Here is a 24,512-nt window from a genome sequence, read left to right on the forward strand (position 1 = left end):
GAAACCTCAGCCATGGCTATTACTGAACCGAGACAGGTGCACTCTGTGATTTGCTCCTCCATCCTTGTCCTTCAGGATTTGTAAGGCCTGGGTCTATGGTCGGTGTGCTATGGACAAGGCCAGTATGTGCACCTCAGGCACTACAGGGGCTGCAGGGCAGATCATGCCCATGTTTCCCCTCACTGTAGAACAAGTCCATGATAACAATCTTTGTAAAAACAATGCCTTCAAGAATACCTGGAAATACTGCTTGGAGTGCTGATTTATTTTACAAGTGATGATGATCTTTGAATTGTTGTTTAGGGTGGAAATGAAACCACTCACAGGGAAAAAAAATCTCTTGTATATACATTTTGAAACACAATTTTCCAATATCATGGGCTGAAAAATGACTTCTGGTGAACTTACCTATCACGGAGAAAGCAGCAATTTCTGTAGTCACATATGATTTTAGTATTTTGCTTGCTCTAAATCTTAGCAATTCTAATTTGAGAGGAAGGAAGAATGAAAGGATCTTTTCAGATTGTTTTTCCCAACACTGTATGAATTCTACCTAGGACTGATTTCTGATGCACTCTGGGGTATATTTTCAAGATTTAACTTCTGCTTAATGAAGCTAATCTAGACAATGGTCAGTATAAATCTCTCTATATATAGGCAGAATGGCTAAATTAGAGAAAATAAATTAAAGTTCCAGAGCCCTTTATTTTTCCATTGACTAGCCTGAGTAAATTAACATCACTGGGGTAAAGTTAACTTCAAGGAATAATCCTTTTTGTACCATGAAAGTAGCTCAGAGCTTTCCCTAATGCCATACTATTTTTTGTGTTATGGCTGAACTCCTTATTCCTGGGCATTTCTAAATTTCTAGTTTCTCTTTTCAGACATGGTCACACTCAAGCATGTTCATGGGGCTTCTTTGGTTCAGCCAGTTCCAGGTATAGCTCCAGAGCAGTACATGTCACTCGTAAATAAGTGAACTACATCTTTAAAAAGACTTAATAGCCATTAACAGCTTACCATTATCCAATCAGACCATCAGAGTTCCTTTGGTCAAAGATGTCTAGAAACCAGTATATTAAACTTTGTATAGAGTTTACAAAAAAAAAAAAAAAAAAAAAAAAAAAAGGCACTTTTAGAATAAAATTATCAACTGTATAGGATGTATTTTATCATGGAAACATTCCCAGTCAACTGGTGTTAAACATCACCAGTGCAAGTCTTGCTCAATGAAACCACAATCTGTTCTTCCTGACTGTGCAGGTGATCTCTTAGCAGAGAATGATGTGGAATGATTGAGTTAATGCAAATTTTCGAGCCCCCATTTAAAGTTACAGCATAATCAGAAAGTCTTGTGCAGACAAAAAACATCAGCATCTACAGGAAACAATGAAATGGAGAAAACCCAAGATTACTCTCAAACCCACAAACTAGAAAGGAAATGGGGAAAGTTAGGGACTTTTCCTGTGCTTACAGTTGTTCTAACTGTGGACAAAAGATAATCAAGAAGAAGGGTAAAATTGACATGGGTCCTTCCTTTTCCAGTATATCTTCATGAAAAAAAAAAAAAAAAAAACAATCGATAAGAACAATGAGATATTGATTTCTGCCTAGCCTTACCGAATTGTGATCCCTCCCTCCCTTCCTCCATCTCTCTCCCCCTCCCTCCCTCCCTCTCTCCCTTTCTCCCTCCCTCTTCTTTTAACTTAGCACTCACATAGCCTTCCTACAGAAAATAAAAAGTCAGAATGGGTGCCCATATACAGCTGTGCAGTACCGAGTGGAAGAGAAACAGTTGGGCTCCATCCAGGCCAGAACTCGAAGCAAACCCCACCAGGCTCAGGGTCACATTTAAGCAATCAGTGGTTCAGAAAGGAGTGACCGAATGATAAATGAACAAGGAAAACTACACAGCAGGTGGGAAACTCCTAAGCTAAACCAAGATGTATATTCTTGAAAGGATTGTAAAGACCCATTCGCAGCACAGCCAGCCTCACTGTGTATCCCTCTTGGTAAGGTCCCTGCCATCACCACCAAATCGCATTTTACAAAATATTTATCTGCCTCACACCATCTCATTGACTTATGTCACATAGAATTCTGTATCTGAGCTAGTCATATCCACACTTCTTCTGCCTTTGCAGAGCAATTCATGACCAGCTTAAGCTGGCTACTTAAAGATGTGATGAATTACTTGCTGGAGGTACGTATTTCTTTCTGTTGACTCTAAGAGGATCACAGGAACTAATTCAGTGGGGGATTCTCACATAATATGTCTTACCTCTTAAAGAACCTTTTCAGGAGAGACTAGAGCTGTATGATATGATGCAATCAGTTGCAAAGTAAAATAAATACCATATAGACTGCTAACATTTTAAAAAGGATGAGAATTTTTACCTTCTCCATACTGCACGCATCATCCCCTAAAACTTCAGGTGGTTAGTGGGAAACAAAAAAATAAATATAAAATTATCTAATCCAGGGCTTCAGAACTTGCCCTGTATGTGGTTCCAGCAAAAGATAAGAGTTGATCACTTCAGTGAAAATTTATTTTTCTATTTTCATATTTGTTCAAGAAGAAAGGAAGAGGAAAGGAAAGTAGAAAGAGACGAGAAGTAAGTGAACAGAAGAGAAAATAAAGATGGATAAGCTGGAAAAGTTATCTTCTCTGTATTTGGAGGCCTACATTTTTGTGTAGGGGTTTTGTGGTTTTACCTCATCTACATCTCTGTTCCCTGGTAGGGATGTGTTAGAGCACAGGGTCTTTAGAGAAAATAGAATGGAAAGCTTCCAACACTTGCTTATGAGATGCCTTTTTCTATATAATCCCATCTAATTTAGTTTCTTGTTTTCCTTTGTCACAAGTGTATCTTGGTATTTCCTGCCTATGTGAGAACTGCTTTGATGGTCTGTCTGGATAATGTAGTCTGTGTGCACTGAGTGTTACATTCATAACCCAGACGCAGAAGGGAAGGCTGAGAAGAAAAGCATTTAAGTACTGCTCTTCAGCCCTCTCTGAGGATAACCTCTCACCTGGAGGGCTCTTGGGGCTGCAGGAGGGAGACATGGAGGCTTAGTGAAAGGAAGGCATGACAGGAAGGGGCAAAGGAGACATGAATTCTGTCCTGACTGAAAAGGTTAAACAAACATATTTTAAAGAAACAGTCATGAGTCAATGCTAATGACATTTTGAAAGCATTTCAGGATTTCTCCACCACAAATAACAGCCAATGGGTTAGCTGAACATTAAACTGGACAAGTGTGTGCAGTGAATTAGTCCAGTTAACCCTTTCCAGAGTCCTTACTTAAACCAGACTGAGAGCTCTATGGTTTTCCTAAGCATAGAGGTCCATTAGATCTGCTGCTTTGGTTTTCTAGTGCTGTGAGTAATAACACAGTACTTTTAGTGTATAAAAACAAACAAGAACTACATGAAACACAAAGCTTCATTTTTAAAAATTAAAAAGATTCCTATTGGTATAGAGAGAGGCACCATCCTCTAGGGGTGGTGAAGATTGGTCATGGTAATCCTTTAGGTAACCCTTGCAGGTTGGGCACACTTCTCTCACCAGTGGTTACGATTAATCTAAGTTTCCACAGAGGCAGAAGTCACTTCTTGATGAGCTTTCATCAAGTCCTATTTTGCATGAAATTTCATCACTGAAAATCCAGTGAGCAAAGCACAATGCTAGAACTTGCATGTTTTAGCAAAAGTCTGAATTACAAAGGAAGAAAAAAAAAAAACAAAACAAACAAACAAACAAAAAAAAACTTCTTTTTACAAATGGGGAAACCAAAGACAGCAAGTCAGCTACTTTACGCCTATGGAAGTCAGCTGATTTGATTCTGACTTTGTCACTCTGTGCTGTCCTATGGAAAGACACAGATCTCTCCAGAAGTGGACTCATCTGATCTATCTTGGACCTGGTTTTAGGATAGGATTAAGTCTGAAAGGGACACCTGAAGTCCTGGCCAGGTTAATAAGGTTTAATAGAGTATCGGGTAAGAAAGTCTTACAGTCTTTGGGAAAAAAAAAAAAGAGGAACAACAGCTGATAGAAGTCAAAGGTTAATCCTCGGGTACTTGGCATGCTAAACTAATTTGGGCCAGACCTGCTAGTTTTTGTACCCAGTGATAAATATGGCAATGATTGGGCTAACATCATACCCATCTCCTTTTGTTTCCCCAGCCAAATGGACTACTAAAAGAGATGTAGTGCACAGGTTCAAATCAACGGGAATGGGGAAAGGTGTTTACTCTGTTTTCACTCCACTGGGTTTAGCACACAGACCAGGAACCCACAGTGTCTGTGCTGCAATGTGGCTGAGGAGTGCTGTGCATGTTGAGTAGATGAGTGAGGTGCTGAAGATGGGCAGCAAGGGCTGACAAGGCAGGAAAGAGGCATGAATTTCATGGTGAGCAGGATGGGGATGGGGCACTGCTTGGGGGCAAGTTGTGAAACTGGAAATGGAAGGCATGAGGCTGGAGTTGGTGAAATCAGAAGTGCCTGAGGTGTGGTGAAGGACTGTGCCAAAAGACAATATGAAGTGGCATGTAATGGCGAAGGGTTTGAAGTTGCCTTTAAAAAGATGGTGACATGAGGAGCAGGCATTGTGTGATGAAGGCAGTACTAGGACAGGTCGTGCAATTGTGGCTACTGAGGTGTGCTGGGGCAGATCCTTCTCCAGGGCAAGTTGTGTGACTCAGTAGGAACCGATTTGCGAGGCCACTTGTGTTGGGAGAGGCTGGGGTCACACTCGGCAGTGATGGGCATTAAGGAAAGTGGCAGGGACAATCGGCCCTTGGGAATGAGAAGTTGTTCTGGGGGAGGTTGCGAAATCAGCAGCAGGGTTTACAGAAAATGGACTGGCAGTTTCTCAGCCCGTGTCACCCCAAGCAACAGTAAGGCATCCTCTACATGGACTGTGAAACTAGAGCACCCCAAGGATGGATGCAGGTGGGAAGTGAAGCAACAGTGCAAGAGGCAGAATATAATTTTGGACAGAATGTTTTTGCTTTTTAGTATTGTTAGACTGGCTGAAGAAGGGAGAAGTGGTAAAAATGCATTTCTTAAGACATGACAGCGACAGGTCCTGTACAAAGAGGGAAAGGGGAAGTAGTTCAGGTCTAAGTGACCACACACAAAAAACTAAATGTTTCCTCCAGAAAGTGATTCGCTGGCTCTCAGACATTACATTGACCACAGCTTTTTAAACAGTGCTTAAATAGCCTGGCACTACAGTGCTGACACAAGCAATGACACGAGCATTTTATCTGGACCACATGTCACAGGATTCAGGTTATAATTTTCCCCAGCAGATCCATACCAGGCAGCTGCTGCAAATCAGCCACTGAAGTTCCAAGGAATTCACAAAAAGGTGAGAAATTCTTAGATGACTATCTTTCCCATTGCACTTCGTCTGATGTTTTCTGTCAGTCATGCTTTTGCAGAGATGGAATGGGACAGGAGGAGAAAAAAATGGAAGAAAGGAAATCATACATTTCCCTCGCTTGAGGGTTAGAAATTGGCTATAGACACATAACTGCCTTGATCATTTTCAAGTTAGGGAAAGCTTCATCCTGGCGAGCCATTTTCATGAACAAGTGCTATTGTATTGCTTTAAATACACCTCTGTAATAGAAGATGCCACTATTCAGAGACCTAGCATTAGAAGTTTTTATCTTAGATGCTCAGCTAAGATTAGCCAAGAAAACACAACAGCTTAACTTCATATCCATACTCTAAAATGACTTTGTGGTGTCAAGGCTGTTCAGACTGACATCTGCCACAAGAATTATGTGGTACTCAGCTTGTAAACCACAGGCAAGATGTTTAATCTCAAGGGACTGAAGGGTCACGTAGACTCAGTTTGCTGATGTTTGATGCAAGCTTTCACTAATAATGTTTTATTAAGGAAGTAGACTCTTATAAAATAGGTATATAAGAAACAGAAGTTACTTTTTTGGTCTTCTTTTCCACAGTCTACAGAATTCAAAGAAGGATTTCTTCACTTCCATTACAGTGGAATGAAAAATTATTGATGTTTTGTCATCTATCCACAGGACTTCTCTTACAGCTAGTAGCTGTACCTGGCAGTCTTTATGCATATACTATCAATGGCATAAGGCCATGGCATTTAACATTAGGAAAATCTGCTTGATCAGCCTAAGTTAGACAGCTAATTGCCTGCCATTGTCTGAATTCCCAGCACAGACAGACATATCGCTGGAGGATGAGGTGAACTGCCTTCTGGAGACAATTGCAGCAGGGAGGTTGAATGACTGCTTCCCTAAAACAGGCACCTGGTCAGAAAGCTGGAGTGGGCTTACAGAGAGCTAAGTGACACTCAGATATTTGGGCCCTCTTTAAACCAATTAAAAATTTGTTTCAGGTCACACAGACAGATTGTGGCGAAGGAGAGTACTGCATTTAATCTTCTAAAGGCTAGGAAAGCATTTAACCACTGGATCTTCCTTTCTCCTCTCAGCAGACTCAGATCACAGAATTAGAGGCTGTTTCAGCTACTTTCCACTGTGAATCAAGGTCTGATAATTTTTCATTGTGAGAGTCCTGCTGCCACCCAAAAAGCAGATAGAGAGGAAGTGAACAAAGTTATAAGGCCGTATCTTTTCAATTTGCTTGCTATAAATGTTCAGGAAGGCGGAGGCTTGCTAGTGTTATTGATCAGGCAGTATGCTACCCTCCCCAGGTAAGGAAAGAGAACATGAGTTTTGACTCAGGGATGTTCCATGCAGGGCTTACACACCTGTTGTGAAACACACTGTGCTGAAACAGAAATTCTGTGTGTTCAGAAGGAGATGATGATTTTTGTTTCCCGCAGTCCCTTTCAGCGTGCACTTAAATTCTTTCTTTAGAGACCATTGGTCTCTGAAGTTTTAACACTAGAAGCATATGATGTCACTTAATAGCCATGGATGGAAATATCCATCTTCCTAAAAAGAATATTGTGCATTGCCAGAAGTTCCCTGTTTTCAGTAAACCCTAAAGGTTTCTCATCCTGCAAGCTGTGATGAAGTTAAGAGTGGAGTTCACCTCAGATCCCTTTGGCTGTCTGCACATTAAACCTCTCACTAACATTGGCATTCTGCAATGTATCAGCTGCCAGGAAAGACAGGCAGGTGACTGTATGCCTCTCTTAGACACCTATCTTGGGAAAAAATACATGAATCCTAGAGGTGTTCATAAACCTCCGTCAATTCAAATTGAAGCTTTAATGGTTATATTACATGAGATGTTTGCATTTTTAATGGAGAAAGCTAGGAGTAATTGTCCCAGTTGGATGCCCGACCAAGCGTGTGCCTGCTACAGGCTAATGCAGCAAGATTGTCTCCACTGTCCCAGGCCATCAGCTGAGCAAGGAAACGACCTGCATCAGGCATTTATCTTGTCTTGGTCGACGTAGTACTGAAGAGGGTGTGTTTGGAGTGGCAAGATGAAACAATGATGATTCAATTTGTAACACTTCACTTGTTAAGGTAATCTATCTGCAAGCATGTTGCAGCATTTTACAAAGAGGGAAGAAACCATTGTGCCAGTTCAATGATTCCCCTCTTCCCAGCCCTCCCCATTTTGACTTGTTCCTTTCATCTTTTTAACTATCTCTTGCTGCTGTCTTTCAAGGCACTTCTCCACCTTCCAAGTCTAAATAGCTGGTGGGCAAAGATGATAAGGGTCACACTGTTTGATCTCATCAGACAAAAAAAAAAAAAAAAAAAAAAAAAAAAGTGTGAATTCTACTTTTGGGCTTCATGTTTTGTTTTAGTTTGCTTGGTTGGTTGGTTGGTTAGTTGGCTTGGTTTGGAATCTTTTGCAAGATTCTTACTCAGATGCCATTATCATGGGGAAAGGAGGAGGATGAACTCAGGGAAGTGTTCAAGGCCAGGCTGGATGGGGCTTTGAGCAACCTGGTCTAGTGGGAGGTGTCCCTGCCTGTGGAAGGGGAGAGTGAAACTAAATGATCTCTGAGGTCCCTTCCAAATCAAACCATTCTGTGATTCTACAGATTCCAATATCCTGTGAGGGTCAGACATTTTGTCCCACATAAGGTTCTTACAGTGTCTCTCTGAGAAGGAAATTAAGGGCTGACTCAAATGAACCATATTAAACTATACCTTACTAAAATCTAAATCAGTCATCAACATAAAAAAACTACTAGCTATTTTGAGTAGCCTTTACCGTGTTTTCTGCATCTATGTATGACAAAACTTAATTGTCTGTAATACTGCTTAAACTTGTATACTGATTGCCTGCAACTTTTATACATTCTTGGCAAAATTCATCTCACTTAATCCTAGCAGCATGAAGCAAAGACAATTATACCAGAGTTGTTAACACTGGGTTCTCTTTTTATTCAGAGAAGTAAAAGATGTACTTTTCAGGCATGATTTATCTGAGTTACTATTGCTCATTTTAAGATATTTGTTTCCCATTGCTGACAGTAAAAAGACCCTCACAACATGAATCAAAAAAAGTGATAAACACATTGTAATTTAATTTGTCCTATGTGTCATATGTAATGTGGCCTCAGATGCAATGCTTTGAACAGTGCCTTGAAACACTGCACTCCAAGTCCAAGCACAGCAATCCCTCCTTGAATCTAGCTCTGGCTACAAAGAACTAGAACGACTCTGGAAACACCACCAAGTTATCAAGAGGGAAAGTTGCATGAGATTTACCACCTCTCTCTGCTTACAGGTCTGTGCGAAATCACTCATAATGAATACTTCAACTACATCACTCTTCCTTCCAAATGCAGACAGCCAAGCTCATGGAGCTAATCACAGTGGTGATGCAGGAAAGGCAGAGGCATCTTATGCTGTCCTCAAGTTCATGGAAAGCTTCTGCCTCATCAGTGCTGCCTGTGGGATGGTGGGAAATGGCATGGTCATATGGTACCTTGGCTTCCGCATCCGCAGAAACCACTTCACTGTCTACATCCTAAACCTGGCTGCTGCTGACTTTGGGTATCTGCTCTGCATTGCCATCGAGACCGTTAAGTACTTGATGCAGTTCAACGTGGGGGTGCAGTTTGGGATATTCCTCTTCCTGGATCTTTTCATGTACGGGACTGGCTTGTATCTCCTGACGGCCATCAGCATTGAGAGGTGCCTGTCTGTCCTCTGTCCGATATGGTGCCGAAGCCACCGCCCAAAGCACTTGTCCAGCATCATTGCTGGTCTGCTCTGGGGTCTCTCCCTGCTGCTGAACACACTCGGATATGTACTGTGTACCATTCACCCCTCCAGCAGCTGTTCACCCCTGCTCATCACCATTGGAGTCTTGGATTTCCTCTTCTGCACACCCCTTATGCTGCTCTTCAGCCTGACCCTCTTCCTCAGAGTCAAGTGCAGCTCCCAGAAATTCCGAACAGGCAGGCTCTTCACCGTCATCATGCTCACTGTCCTCTTCTTCCTCATTTTTGCTGTGCCTCTGAGCGTCCTGATCCTCTTTGATTTCTTGGGCTACAAATTTCTCTACTCCCCTGAGATTGGCTTTGTGCTGTCCTGCGTGAATAGCAGCCTCAACCCAGTCATTTACTTCCTTGTGGGGAGCTACAGGGATCGAAGAATCAAGTTCGCCCTAAGACTGGCATTCCAGAGGGCCTTTGAAGATTCAGCAGATGACAAAGATGAACGGGAAACCCGTGACACGATAACCATGTCCTCCTAATACCCTTCTGTGCCTAATACAGTGACAGTGCTCTGGAGTTGAGGGCTGACTGCTTACAGAACTGAAGAACTCTGATGTACTGGGGGAGGCGGATCATCTCACCTAACCTTTAATGTCTTCATTGGAGACGTCTATCCTTTCGCTAGTTATTTGAATCTCCATCTGTATTAGGACTACACTGAAAGTGCCTATTTATTTTCAGTGACTATTAAATTATTTTGATGTGATAAGGTTAAATGTCTTGATGCCTGTATTTCATCAGTGCAATCCCATCCAGAGTTTACAGCTCACTCAATAAAGGCTCTTCTTTCAGAGCAAACCAAAATTGACATTCATAAATAGTCACTTTTTTACTCAGATCTCTGAAGATGATATGGGATTCATCCTCTTCCTTTGAAATCAACCACGAATTTCCTGTAAGACAGTCTATCTCCCTTAATTTTAAGTACGTGTATCTCAGCAACACATGCAGCCTTTTGTGGCTTGTAGGGTGCATGATTCTTTGCTTCCTAATGTAAGCATTTCAAATCGTGAAATGCTTTGTGTTACAGAAGTCCCTTTCTCCTACTAATTAGGGAGTGTTTCATACCACAGAGTTGTGATGTAGCAGAAAAGGGCTCCAACCCCTACCAACTTTCTTTGCAACTTCATGCACTGAGTTGCTTGCTTCGTTTTCTTGCATTTCAAAGAAATACAGAGCCGGAGTTGCATATTATTCTAGCTTCCTCCAACACAGCACAAAATATCTGCATTTAACTACAATATCCATTGGGTTGTTTTTTCTTCCTTTAAGAATGACAGATGATAAGAACCCATGGCCTCTAACATTTCCTGACCTACCATTAAAAATAAGTTCAAGGATAAGGAAAACATAGGAAAGAGAAGAAAAATAAATAAAAAACACAATTTACAATAAGTAAATAAATAAATAAGATCTCTAGACCTAATTCCTGGAGATGCAAGATACGATTTTTTGAAATGTTGGACTATCAGACTGCCCAATATTTGCTCTTTCAACTTAAATTGATGGAAGAGGGCAACACAAGTAATTTTCTTTGAGAAACCTTATAGGCTTCCTCTTCATGCATTCATCTGTAAATATGTTCCTAAAGGAAACTTGCCTTCTTCTCCTGTCTATTCTCTTTTCTCTGTTCATTTGTCTTTTTATTAATATTGAAAAACAACAATTAAAAATAGTGGTCACCCTAATGTCTGTGGCTGCTTTTTGCTTCCCATTTACAGTTCCTGAAAGCTGAAACTTGAGTTCCGTTTCTATTATTTTTTAATTTTTAATGCTATTTTTCTGCAGTGCACAAATAGTTGATTCAGATTAGGTCTATGCCATCAATTATTTTCAGTAAGATTTTTTGTTCTTCCAACCTCTACTGGAGTTGGGAAGAGACCATCCATTTATCAGAATACATGTTAAAATGTTTTCCTTTTAATATCTGTAATGATTTTCTCATTGGGAGAACAAAAATTCATTTCCTTTATTATTAAAAATGTTACAAGCCTTTAAGAAAAATAAAGGAAAGCAAGTTCTATTAAAAACTAAACATTTCTGTGCTCAGAAGAAGACATCAACTGATAAAAACATATAGCATATAAATTGTGAAAAACTTTCCATCATAAAAGTTTATCCCTTAAGCATACCCATCATGAAGACACATGGCATTTAGTGTGAACACAACTTTTACATCCAACCCTGGGCATTTAAAAGGTGACACTTGGATATAAATGACAACTGTAAACACCCTCGACCACGCATGGTATGAGACAGGCACTCTCCGAGGTGCCATCAGCCAGATATTTGCAGTGCATTTCCTGTGGTCCAAAAGAAGTCAGTGATAGGATCTGCAATGAAATGGGGAACATTTGCAGGATCTTTCACCCTGAACTAACACCAATATAGCCAACTCAGCCTACCAGGGAGAATGTAATCAGCATCTGAATTAAATTTGTCCTCTGAATTGCTTAGTGTCTCTCAGGAAAGACCCCCAAAGCACCCAGAAGATCAGTGGTCATGCATGAGGACAGTACAGGGGCCACCAGTACTTCTGAAAAAAGCCCAGAGTTCTGCCTCCCTGGGGACAACTGAAAGGAGACAGCCAGCCCAGGGTGTAAGTTTTGAGCGTTCTCCTCAACATGGCCAAAATGCCAGCAGCATGAAGTGACTGTGAGGGATGGCATCACCTGTTCCTTAACAGCAGCAAACCTAACTCCACTCTTCTTAGAAGACCTTGACACCAGAATTTGTAATGATCTCCGTTTCCTCATTGATTTCAGCAGAAGGCACACACACTACTGTTAGTATTTCTGCAGTGCAGTTAAGGCCTGGAGGAAGGGATCTGTATGGTCATGGGCACACTTCAGAACAGTTCAGTTTTCACCATGTGCAGGAGAGTCAAAAAGACTCTCTGGTGCCTTGATTTGGTTCCTTTTTCCCTTTGGGGAATGATGTGGGGAGACATATGAACAGGATTAGTGCTGTTCAAGGACATCCTCTTGCCCAAATGTACATTTATGACATAATTCCTCACTTACCCTTGAAAAAGAGATGGCTAAAGGGAGACCTTACTACAGCCTTTTAATTCTTAAAGGGTAATACATTTAATACTTACAGGTAAAATGGTGAAAGAATTTTCACCAAGGCCTGTAGTGATAGGACAAGACATAATGGATTCAAACTGAAAGAGGCTGGATTTAGGTTAGACATTAGGAAGAAGTTTTTACCACAAGGGTAGTGGACAAGGTTGTCCAAGGAGGTTGTAGATGCCCCATGCTTTTAAGTATTCAAAGCCAGGCTGACTGGGTCTCCGAGCAACCTGATCTGACACAAGGTGTTCCTGTTCCTGGCAGGGGGGGTGGATTAGATGATCTTTAAAGGTCTCTTGCAACCCAAACCATTCTATGATTGATTCGATTTTCAGTCCTTTTGTGTGCCTTCAAAAAGTACCTGAACAGCTGCAATGAGGCCTTTTCTCCCTCCTCCATCCCCAGCTCAGGCAACTAAGGATACATCCTGAGCAAATCTCTAATAGTGTGACATACATGTACCCCTGCAGTAAAGCCATATGAACTCAAGTGGGGTTAATTCAGGAAATTCAGCCAAGGAAAGAGCTGCACCATGCATGCACCATGGGCTCTCATATACTCTCCATGGTGTCTGTGTTCTCAGAGTCAATCCTCAATAGGTCATTTACTTTGGTTAACAGAATAGATATCATCTGAGAGTGGAAGTAAAATTGTAATGCTATTTAAGACATTAAAATTACCACAAACATGAAAGCACACATACTATTATTCTGCTTTTCCCATTTAGCTTAGTAAAGTACCAGTACATCTTCCCTAGAAGTGAAATGGACAAGAATTTGGACTATTTAGAAAACAAGGCACAAAATGTTACAGTATCTAAAAAGAAAATGTACCTTTGTCAACAAGGTGGCCAAGGAGAGAAGTACAGCTCTGCTGGCAGGGAGAGGTGACCTTTTGTTAGACCAATCTAACTAAACTTAGCAAACTTCAGGTCACTTACCTTCTGAGAACAGCTGCTCTGAGCCCAACTGCTGACCCTATTCTTTGAGGTGACTCCTCCACTGTTTCTCTACAGGAGCTGTCTCCTACCTTCAGTCTTTGTTTTACTCTTCAGAAATTACCCACAATGCAACAAAAGTCTTGATCCTCTTGGGCTATTCTTCATTGGGTAATGGATGAAAAAAAAGCTGCTGTTGTATACAGCAAGAAAATGTCTGTGGGAAATATGTGGTGACCAGCTAAAAATTTGATGGGATATGCTCACTGAGGAGAAAGTCACGCAGAATAGGAATGTATAGTAATGAGAATGTAGATCTCTCCTAGCTGATATTGCTCTCTCTATGCTTTAGATGCTAATGAGAAGGGGAATCAGAAGCAAATATAAACAAATCATGAACTATGATATAAGGATGGACTTACACATATCTTCATTGTTAAAATTCATTGCATCACACGGTGCACATTAGGCTCTTGGGTTGGTAGACTCACTGCTGGACCAGGAGGGGAACTACTGCCACCAAAATGCTAACTGGCCTCAGGGCTGATGGGCAATTGCCTTTGCATGTTACCTTAGTACTGTTAATTTCACAGCTTTGAAAGTAGAACAAAAGTAGTCAATTACACTAACCAGCAAGAGGAAACAGTTATGTATAGGCAGAAACCAGCACCAACAGCAGTCATGTTCAGGATGCAGATGGTGATGGAACCCCTTGTACAACATCAGAAGAAGCAGGGGATAATTATTTTCCCCCATACTCAGACAAATGACTACCAAGGCATCACAAACACATTCTGCACTGAAATATTTGTTTTGTATTCAGTTAAACTATAGGTTCACTGGCCTTTCCCGGGGCTGGATGCAGGAGACATCTTTATAGCTTAGTCAACATGAAACATCTGCTATGAGAGGCATTCTCAAAACACTGCTTCTCTGGGTGTTTTGTTTAGGCCCTCCCAATTCTCATGTCCTGGGCCAAGCAATCCTGATCAAGCTGGAAAGCGACTGAGAAACCAGGACACAGAAAATGGGGGGACAGGGAGAGAGAGGAAGTGGAGGTGGGACCAAAGGAGGTAGAGAGAGATGCTGGGATGAGAAAAGTAGGAAGATGGAGGTAGGTAGAGGAAATGTCAGGTGGGGGTGGGTTCCTCATCCTTCCAAAGGTGACAGAGCAGGACAGGAGGACACACACCAGCCTGAACAGAGACGTGGCAATGGAGGAATGGTTCCTAAAGACAGGGACACAGCCCAACCAGGCTCCTGGCCATGAAGAGAGAGGAACCGAGGGGGAACTGCCTGAGCACCCCAAGGGCTGGGGCAGGTGCATGGGGGAGAGATCCAAGCACAAAAATAAAGAAAAACAACTGCTCAGTTATAACTTGAATCGAGTGCATTCGAGAGACAGGTTGCCCTTCCTCCCTGCCCAGTACCTCAGAAGGAAGGGGCTTCCCACAGGCAGCGCTTCCTCTCTGCCAGTCTCTCCATGCAGAACTTGCAGGCTGATGCAGGTGGTGGCAGGCGATGAGCTCCATGCTAAGAGGAAAAACTTGCCTAGAAACGCACCAGGTGTGACAGGGAGATCACCGGCGGCAGGCGGGGGCCGGCAGCGAGGCCTCTGTGAGGCGGGGGCTGCCCCCTGCCGGGCACAGCCGGGCTCGGCCCGGGCAGGCCGAGGAGCGCCGTGGGGGCAGAGCCGTGGTGGTGGCAGGGGCTGCGGGTACCGAGGCCCTTCAGGGCCCGCACTGGAGCAGGGCAGCAATGGGAGGGGAACAGAGCTTCGTAAAAGAGGTGTTCAGGGCTTGTAACCTGCCGTTCTGCATGCAACGCGCTGTGCTGCGTGTAACCTGCCCTGCTGTGTGTAACACGCCATAATGCATGTAACCTGCCACACTGTTTGTAACTGGCTGTCCTCTGTGTAAACCAGCATGCCCAGTGTACCCTGCCAGCTGTTGTGTAGTCTGCCGTTCCCTGTGTAACCTGCCATTCCCTCCCCATCATCTGTGTGTAACCCACCATTCCCTGTGTGACCCAACATCCCCTCCTATGCTGCTGATGAGAGAGGACTCTGGGGCAAGGGAATGAAGCTGGGCTGAGAAGAAGGGGCAGGAAAGGCATTGTTCTAAATGTTGTAGCCAGCAGGCCAGGGAGGTGGTCACCCCTCTATACTCTGCTCTGGTGAGGCTGCACCTCAAGTACTGTGTTCAGTTTGGGCCCCTCACTACAAGAAAGACATCAAGGCCCCGGAGTGTGTCCAGAGAAGGGCTATGAAGCTGGTGAAAGGCCCGGAACACAAATCATGAAGTGCAGCTGAGGGCACTGGGGTTGTTTAGTCTGGAGAGGAGGCGGCTCAGGGGGGACCTTATTGCTCTCTACAAATTCCTGGAAGGAAGTTGTTGGGAGCTGAGGGTTGGCCTCTTCTTGCAGATAACCAGTGATAGGACTAGAGGAAATGGCCCCAAGTTGTGCCAGGAGAGGTTAAGGCTGGAAATTAGGAGATACTTCTCAGAAAGAGTGGTCAGGCACTGGAATGGGTTGCCTAGGGAGGTGGTGTAGTCACCATCCCTGGGAGTGTTTGAGGAAAGGTTGGATGTAGTACTTAGAGACATGGTTTAGTGCATGATATTGGTGGTAGGGGGATGTTTGGACCAGATGATCTTGGAGGTCTTCTCCAGCCTTAATGATTCTATGATTCTGATTGCCAATAAATCAAATTAATTTCCCTCAGGTAGAATCTGGTTTGTTCGTGTCGGTAATTGGTAAGGGGTCTCTCTGCCTTTACCTCAACCCAAAGGCTTTCTCCTTGTGCTGGTGAGGAGGGGAAGCGAGAGTACAGCTGGGGGAGCTTGGCCTTCAGCCAACGCTAGCCCACCCCAGTACAGAAACCCACTATAGAGAGCATGGGCAGCTGGAGTCAGCCAGAGCCAGCTGACAGCAAGAGACGGGGACAGAAGGGCCACAGGCAGAGCTGGGAGCCAAGTGGAAAGAGAACACTGTCAAGTTGAGCCCAGGCAGAAGTGGTGGGTGGTTCAGGGAGCAACAAAGTGAAGTCATGGAAAGAAAGAGATCCTCCTGTTGTTTTGTTTTTGTTTTTGTTTTTGTTTTTGTTTTTGTTTTTGTTTTTGTTTAATCAGCTGTGGAAGGATATGCATAGAGGGCAGTGTTGGAGAGTGAGGAAGAGAGAGGCAGCAGAGCAGACATTTCAGACAGGAACAGAGACTGTGTCCAGCCCACCTTGCCATCTAAGACACTGCAGGCCGAATTGCATCCTTATGGGAACTGGATTGAAGTGTAATGGCCACACGGTCCCAGCATGTCCCAGTAACTGCTTGTAATTCTTGGTGGAAGATTTCTCTCAGCTACCAACAGTCAGAACTCCTTTTCTGGGAAAAGCAGCCAAATCCTCTCAGGGAACATCCTATCTGGGCTGTGCAAGATCAAACACATCTTTACAGCATGGTCTGGTTCCTGAGCTGATCATGCTTCATGACGTCTAATCTTCTCTGGATAGAGGAAATGACTAATGAAAAGAAACTTCATAAGATAAACAGCTATAGAATTTTATTTATTTATTTATTTATTTATTTATTTATTTATTTATTTATTTTTACCGGCAGATATTTCTATTTTATATAGATTGTTTCTGTTTTAGTAGTTACATGAATATTAGCACCTATTAAATTGTTTTGTTTTGCATTTTTATTGTTCTCCATTCTTAATTGATGAATCTCATGGATTGGCAATATTGATTTCTCCGTCTTAAAAAATACATCTTGTTATCTCAAGTATTATGCCTATTCCAGAACTGCCTTAGGATGTATTTCCATCCATAGCTGTGCTTTGCATCAGAACACCAATATAAACTTTGTTGGAAGTTCCTGTCAAAAAGATGGGATCTGAGAAGAACGAGGAATACTTATTGCACAATGTGTGGTAGAAGAATTAATACGTGAATTATTGTTAAAGACAGCACTAATAATAAGACAGATTGTAATGAAAAGACACAAAAGGAAGAATGAAGATAGAAGGAAATTGAACTGCATAAATATTTTTTATGTAAGATGCAAGAAAAATCTTCAAGTCAGAATACACTGAAAAAGGACAGAAAATAGAATTTTATTTTATTTTATTTTATTTTATTTTATTTTATTTTATTTTATTTTATTTTATTTTATTTTTGTACAGCTATTTCCAGCCTCATTAGTCTTGTATTTAACAGCTGCAGTTGCTTTTTGGCAGGTGAATAACACAAGGTCCAGAGATACTGCCTATACCTACAAATCCTCTCTCAGTTGTATCCCAAGACTACCATAAGAAACAGCAATACTTCTATTTATATGGTGATTTTCTTTTCTATTGTTGAAGAAAACTTCAGTTAGAAATAAATTAAATCTCTTTGGGATGATCTAAATATGTCTTTAGCCTTTTCACAGTAGGATTTAGGTGACTGGACTTTGGGTTCCTGCAATGCAGGAATTGCTAGCATGTCACGTAACCCCACTATAACTACAGGGATCCAGTAAATACAACCAGTGGAGCTGAGAGTGTGACTAAAGGGGAGAGGACAGCAAGCAGATATCACAGTTTCTAGACATGTCTCTCCTAAAACAATATTGTACTCAATCATCAAATGTTCTCCAAATTCTGTTAACTGACATGAAACAGCTTCAGTGAAATTGCAGATCTGTAAAAAGCAAATGAAACATAAAAGAAAGGCTGTGACCCCCTGTTATTTCTTTGAGTGTTCTGATCAAAACATTTCCCCTTCTTTCCCTGCTTTAGGCAGAGATTCAAAAAAAAAAAAAAAAAAAAGCATCCCTGGGACCTGCTGCTCCCCTGCTCTCCCCTGCCTGAGCACTCCCACTCCCCAGCACATGACATTTGCACCACTGGATTTCTCTGTAGTACACTGAGGTAGTGGCAACAGAACTGAATATGTTGCCACGGACAGACATTAGGTTAAAATTGCAACAAATAGAAGTTAAGCAAATGAAAAGGATAGGGAAAGACCAGAGCATGCCACAGATGAGGCCTGGTAAGTGGTTGTGGTGGTGGCATCAGTACCAGACTGGGAAGAGGGCAGTCATTGCTCCATACCAATCGCTGTCAGGAGATACATGCTGCTAAAGTAAAAGAAGAGAAACGTGAGGTAAACTACAGTGAAGATCAAATCTGGGAAGTTCAAACAAACATTGCACTGTGTAATGTAAATGGTTAAAAAAAAAATAATCAGAGAGAACTCAGCAATGACCAAATGACCAGGTTCAAAATGTAGAAGGTGAAGGGGCTGTTCACATGGAAGCCCAGGAACCATACAACCACCACATTCACCACCAACCCACACAGCCAAACACACTACCAAAACAGAGATAAAAAGTCAACTGTAAAAGCCTGTAATTCACAAGAAGCCCTGCTCCCTCTTCTGTTCCTTCCAGCATCCAAGGAATCATTGAACAGAGAGAGGTCTGTTGTGCTGGTCTCTGCCATGGTGAAGCTCCTGCTCTGGGTGGCCACCTTGTCCCTCTCCCAGCACCTCCTGAGAGACAAGGAAGAAGAGAGAAAAGAGGAGCATCGGTGCTCCCGGCACTCACCATCTGTGCCCGTGATCCCAGGCTGTGCCCAGGACAGGCTCCCACAGCTCCAGCCCCATCCCTGGCCAGCAGGCATCTCCCACCCACCCATCCCTGGCCTCCCACCTCCCAGAGCTCCTGGGAACAACACTGGCACATGGGGTCTCTGCGGGGCCAGGCTCACCAGGAGAAAAGGGTTGGTGACAGATGCCAGGGCCACCCTGCTCTGCTTCAGCCTCCTCCCTTGTGCCACAGAGCAGACCTGTGCCCTGAGACTGGGTCCCGTGGTCAGGAGACTCCTCTCACAATCTCATCTCATCGGTGACAGCTTCCCCTCACATGTCCCACAGTGATCTTGTCAGTGGGAGCTGGCCACGTCACCCCTTTCCTTTCCTTCTCCCCATCCACCAGCTTTGTGTTGCCATTTTGGGGGCTGCTGGGTTTTTCTGTGTGTACCTGGTGCTGGACAGGAGACCCTCTACACTGGGAAATCAACAGTGTGTGGATGTGCAGCAGCATCAAGGCTTTACCTACTGCCTCTGATCAAACTTCCCAGACATGTCACCTTAGAGATTGCAGATGAAGGTTAGAGAGAGCTGCAAATGGGATTTTATCTTTAAGAAATTGTCTTACTAAATTTCATCCATCAGCACCATGGAGACAGCTCCATGTCCTCTACTGTTTTCCTGTTCCTTTCCCTTTCCCTTTCCCTTTCCCTTTCCCTTTCCCTTTCCCTTTCCCTTTCCCTTTCCCTTTCCCTTTCCCTTTTCTGTTCCCGTTCCTGTTCCCGTTCCCTTACACATGCTCTTTTTCCTTCTCTCTCTGCCTCACTTTCCTCTCTCTCCCCAAAAAATACTACGTTACCCCATGTCTTCTTCTCTATCCCACTAATCTTCCCATGACCAACATGGACCCACTGGCTTGCCCAATTTTGCAATCCTTTTTGAAGAACCCTGCCTTGCCTGCAGAGCAGACAGCCAGAGCTCCCCCAGGGCCTAACACGCCAGACTCTCCCCGGGCAGGATGTCTCCCCAAAGACCATGAAACTCATCTGCTGACCAGAGGGAGCCAGAGTTTATTCATAGGACCAGCACAACAAGGGGCATTGCAGTGGGGAAGACAGCCTGCGTGTGGGGACTGAGCTCGGCCTAGCAGTGCCGTGCCAGCTCCGTGCCATACGCGCCCCCTGCCCAGCTCCAGCCATGGTCCCTCCCTGCAGCAAGCAGGCTCCGAGCTGCCTGCCAGGCTCTGTGCCTCCAGGTCTCCTCCCCAGTGGGGCCTCACACAGCGGCCTCCGACGCCGTGTCCCTGGGTGTGCGGCTCCCCTCCTCGCTCACTTCCATCTCTTTGAACACTCGACGGAAGGCAGCTTTCAAAGAGCCCTGGATCCGCCGTTGCCGGCAGCTGCCCACCAGGAAATAAACAATGGGATTGGTGCTGCTGTTCAGCAATGCCAGCAATAAAGGTACCTGGTGAGGAAATAGATTCTGTGTGTGTTTAAGATTGAGGAATACCTCTATGCTGAAGGGAATAGCAAAGACAAAGAAGAAGATGACATTGAGCAGGACAGCAACATAGAGTTTCCCAGGGTGTCGTCTCTGAAAGCCACATCGGAGTTTGATGAACATGGACAGGTTGGAAATCAACATCACTGATGATAAAGTCACAGTGATTGCAATGGCTATACCTCCAAATGCTTCCTCATATGGCACATCAAAGTAAAAGCTAAGATACATTGAGGAAACAAAAGATCCAGCAAGAGCCCAGAGCAACCCACTCACAATGGCAGACAAGTGCCTGGGGCGATAGCAACGATACCAGATTGGGAAGAAAACAGAGACACACCGGTCCACACTAATTGCTGTAAGTAGACCCAGGCTGCTGAGGTCAAAGAAGTGGCACAGAAATCCAACTATAATTTCAAGTTCTATATAGGAAAAAATTATATGATTAAAGAGAGAACAAATTGTTAAGCTCAAAAATGCCGACATGAGCAGAAAAAGGAGGAGGAGCAGAGAGAAGTCAGCAACAGCCAGATTTAGGATGTAGACAGTGAAGGGGTTCCTCATGTGGGAAAACAGGAACCAAATGACTATCCCATTCGTCACAAGTCCACACAAAGAAATCCCCGTACAGAAACCTAAAAAGACCAGAGATTCGTAAGATAGCCTTAAGCACATGTCCGTGTCATTTCCAGAAGAGTTCAGATATCCAGAAGCTGTGTAGCTCAGAGAGAAGTCTGTTGTGCTGGTCTCTGCCATGGTGAAGTTCCTGCTCCCAGCACCTCCTGAGAGACAAGGAAGGAGAGAGAGAAGAGGAGCATCGGTGCTCCCGGCACTCACCATCTGTGCCCGTGATCCCAGGCTGTGCCCAGGACAGGCTCCCACAGCTCCAGCCCCATCCCTGGCCAGCAGGCATCTCCCACCCACCCATCCCTGGCCTCCCACCTCCCAGAGCTCCTGGGAACAACACTGGCACATGGGGTCTCTGCGGGGCCAGGCTCACCAGGAGAAAAGGGCTGGTGACAGATGCCAGGGCCACCCTGCTCTGCTTCAGCCTCCTCCCTCGTGCCGCAGAGCTGACCTGTGCCCTGAGAATGGGTCCCGTGGTCAGGAGACTCCTCTCACAATCTCATCTCATCGGTGACAGCTTCCCCTCACATGTCCCACAATGATCTTGTCAGTGGGAGCTGGCCACGTCACCCCCTTCCTTTTCTTCTCCCCATCCACCAGCTTTGTGTTGCCATTTTGGGGGCTGCTGGGTTTCACTGTGTGTGGAAGACTTTCTTCTGCTGTCTCCTGAGACACTTTGCATCCTGACAGAGCCTTTGCCATAATGTGTGGCAAACCTGGCAGGTACCACAACTAACCACACAACTGTAGAAGAAAATCCCTGCCGAGCCAAGTGAAAACAAGTCTTCTGCTTGGACGTAAAGGAAGGGAGAGAAGCATGGTGTCAGTGAATGACCATGCTGTCTGGACTGTTCAAGTACAAAGTGAGAGGGGTTTGAAGGAAGGATCATCTCGTACCAGGCAGCTCTGGGAACAGATTTGCAGATTAATGTGTTGTACTGTTACTTCTCAGCAGCACCCTTTGTCTGTGTGTGGAAGGCTCTGTGTCAGAAGTCATCATGTAAGTCACCCCCTGGGCAGGAGAATGGCAGAACGGTGAAAGTGAGAGAGGCCAGGCAGGGACCCTCAACAGTGGGTAACGTCTGATGTGCGGAAGTGCAACAGCATGCAGTCTTTGCTCAGTGCTTCTAAACACATGTAAATTGGTGCTCAAAGACTTCTCCCAACTTTATTTCAGAAACTTTTCCCCCAGACAAAGGCTTTGCTTTAATGTGTCAAAGCATGGAACATAACACTTGTGACAAATGCAATGCTACAAAGCCATAGAAGAAATTGGTACTGGGAAATGTTTTTCATAGTGGTGGTGAAGAAAACAAAAAACAAACACACACACACAAAAAAAAAAAAAAAAAAGTGCTGTCACTGAAGGACAATGATGATCTGATGATCTGATTGGCCCAGCTGTGGGAATGGAAAATGAAGAGGCTGGAACTTCAATTCATGAAGCATGACTGAACACCACAGCACACTAACCTGTACACTTTGAGACTCTCTGATTCCCTCTTCCAGGGCCCTGAAGGCAACAGCAGCCCCTTTTCTGTCCTGACCCCACCCATTAACCTCCTGCCCATGGACCATGGGACCCAGCTAGGGTCAGGCCTGAGCACCCAGGGTTTGCCTGCATTGTGAAGGTGTTACACCTGTTGGAAGCCTTTTCACCACCATCTTCTCATGGGTGGAATTAGCTCTACCCTTGTTTTAGGTCTACATGTGGTCCCCATCTCCTGCAGCCCAAGACTGGCTCCCCTCAGAGAGACTCTGGGCTGGGTTCATCACTGTACATTCACTATGTGAAATCAAAAGATATCCTTGGAGGACATCATTCTGTGAATGAACATAGGCAAAAAATAAAAATAAAAAAAATCATAGAAAAAACATAGGCAATAACTCCTAAGAAGAGGTATTCAGAAGATGGAAAATGCATGAAAGAGAATATAAGCAGTGAGGACGGCAGCCCTTATTATGTGAAATCAGATCGTGAGACAGGAACCACTTGTAGATAAAAGTACATATGCAACACTATGTACCCCACAAAATGTAATCTTAGAGAAGACATGACGGGGATGTGATCAGAGACAGAGGGCAAAGCCCTTGTGTTGTTGTGTATCTGAGCACCGGTGATTTTTCATGGCAAGTTAAGGCAAGGCCAGAGCTCTGCCTTATGGGTGGCTGTTGAGAGTACTCTGTTGGCATCCCAGGTGCAAGGCATGGGTGTGTGATAGGGCCCGGGGGCCGGGAAACAGATTGGCACAACTGGGAGTGATTCTACACCTGAGGAATGATGTGGGGAAGAAGGAGGGTTAAGGCCACAGGCTGCAAGAGACTTCCAAGGGGTATTGCCAATGCAATCAGCTCCGGGGCAGATGCGTTCTGCAGTGGAGGGGGGGATCTCAGTGTGCTGGGGTTTCGTGCATCGAGGCCACTTGAGGCAGCTGAGGGAGACACCGGGACCTGGCAGCCCTCATGAGGGCAGCTGACAAGGCTCGGGCAAAAATAGAAGCCCCATCTCTGCTGAGCAGGGAGAGCAGGAGGTGGACTGATCTCGCTACCCTCTATTCTGGGAGCACCACGAAGCAGCTTTCCAGTGAGGTAAAAATGATGTCCACCCACCACACCCCCAGGGCTGAGACTGAAACCCAGACAGAGGGGCTATGACCCCCCCAGTAGATGCCCCTACCCAGACTGACCTCCCAAGGACTGAAAGAGCCACCCAGACCATCCGTTGCAGGGAGCTCCAATATCTGGAGGTCCTCCTAGGGCCTGAAGGCAGAGTTGGATGTCATGGGTGCAAGTGTGACCGGATAGACGCACTCTCTGAGCAAGTTGCCAGGTTGCAAGAGTCTGCAATGCATCCAGGAATCCAAGCGAGAGATTGAAACGTGGTATCATGCGCTGGCACGGGCTGGGCATCTGACTTGCCTTAAATCCTTGGAAAAGGATGGTAAAATGGCTTCCAACCTGAAACCAACAGAACTGATGGACTCACAATACAAGGGTGGCTGGACTCTCATCTCTGCTTGAAACATAGTGAGGAATCCCCCTCTTGCCCCTGAAGTGCCCCTGCACAGCAGATATGATGCTCTGGGGCTCAAAAAAAATGAGGGTGTGCCAACAATGACAACGGTAATGGTCAAGACCCGGGAAAGGGCAACTGTAAAAAGGTAGATCAGCTGTAAAAAGGTAGGTTTGTGGCCCCCAGCACAAGAAACATGTGGACATGTTAGAGTGAGTCCAGAGAAGGGCTACAAAGATGATTAGAGGGCTTGGAGCACCTCTCCTATAAAGAAAAGCTGAGAGAGCTCAGTATATTCAGCCTGGAGAATGTTCAGCCTGGGGATGTTCAGCATGGAGAAGAGAAGGCTCTGGGGATACCTCCTTGTGGCCTTCCAGTACTTAAAGGGGTCTTGTAAAAAAGATGGAGAAGGACTGTTTACTCAGGTAAATAATGGTAGGACAAGGGGGAATGGTCTTAAACCAAAAGAGGATAGATTTAGGCTAGACAAGAGGAGGAAATTCTTCACTGTAGGAGTAGTGAGGCACTGGAACGGGTTGCCAAGAGAGGTTGTGGATTCCCCATCCCGGGAGGTGTT

General features: G+C 44.4%; 1 protein-coding gene, 1 long non-coding RNA gene and 1 pseudogene across 6 annotated transcripts; 1 reads left to right on the forward strand and 2 right to left on the reverse strand.

Moving 5' to 3' along the window:
* The first annotated feature begins 5,223 nt into the window (after positions 1–5,223).
* Positions 5,224–10,016, forward strand: LOC311438284 (proto-oncogene Mas pseudogene; annotated as a pseudogene). Of its 3 annotated transcripts, none has more exons than XR_014698911.1 (2): positions 5,224–5,378; positions 8,717–10,016. The product of XR_014698911.1 is annotated as a proto-oncogene Mas pseudogene (transcript). The 3 variants fall into 3 exon arrangements; XR_014698912.1 differs by having other exon boundaries at positions 5,296–5,378; positions 8,778–10,016; XR_014698913.1 differs by lacking the exon at positions 5,224–5,378 and adding an exon at positions 7,363–7,497.
* Positions 10,017–10,166: 150 nt separating this feature from the next.
* LOC311438289 lies at positions 10,167–13,808 on the reverse strand. Its single transcript, XR_014694063.1, has 3 exons — positions 13,646–13,808; positions 13,227–13,385; positions 10,167–10,527 (listed from the first exon to the last, which is right to left on the reverse strand). It is a non-coding gene; the product is annotated as an uncharacterized lncRNA (long non-coding RNA).
* Positions 13,809–19,842: 6,034 nt separating this feature from the next.
* LOC311437421 (proto-oncogene Mas-like) lies at positions 19,843–21,492 on the reverse strand. Of its 2 annotated transcripts, none has more exons than XM_084520674.1 (2): positions 21,296–21,492; positions 19,843–21,077 (listed from the first exon to the last, which is right to left on the reverse strand). In XM_084520674.1, the coding sequence occupies exon 2, from the start codon at positions 21,049–21,051 to the stop codon at positions 20,071–20,073; it is 981 nt and encodes a 326-aa protein (XP_084376800.1). In that variant the 5' UTR covers positions 21,052–21,077; positions 21,296–21,492; the 3' UTR covers positions 19,843–20,070. The 2 variants fall into 2 exon arrangements, with proteins under 2 accessions (XP_084376800.1, XP_084376801.1); XM_084520675.1 differs by having other exon boundaries at positions 21,238–21,492.
* Positions 21,493–24,512: the final 3,020 nt, after the last annotated feature.

The sequence above is a fragment of the Aythya ferina genome (genome assembly GCF_964211825.1).
Source record: "Aythya ferina genome assembly, chromosome: 5".
Lineage (NCBI taxonomy): Eukaryota > Metazoa > Chordata > Aves > Anseriformes > Anatidae > Aythya > Aythya ferina.

Excerpts from the sequence above, each read along its gene's own strand:
- LOC311437421 (XM_084520674.1), bottom strand. The coding sequence starts at position 21,051 with ATGGCAGAGACCAGCACAACAGACTTCTCTCTGAGCTACACAGCTTCT.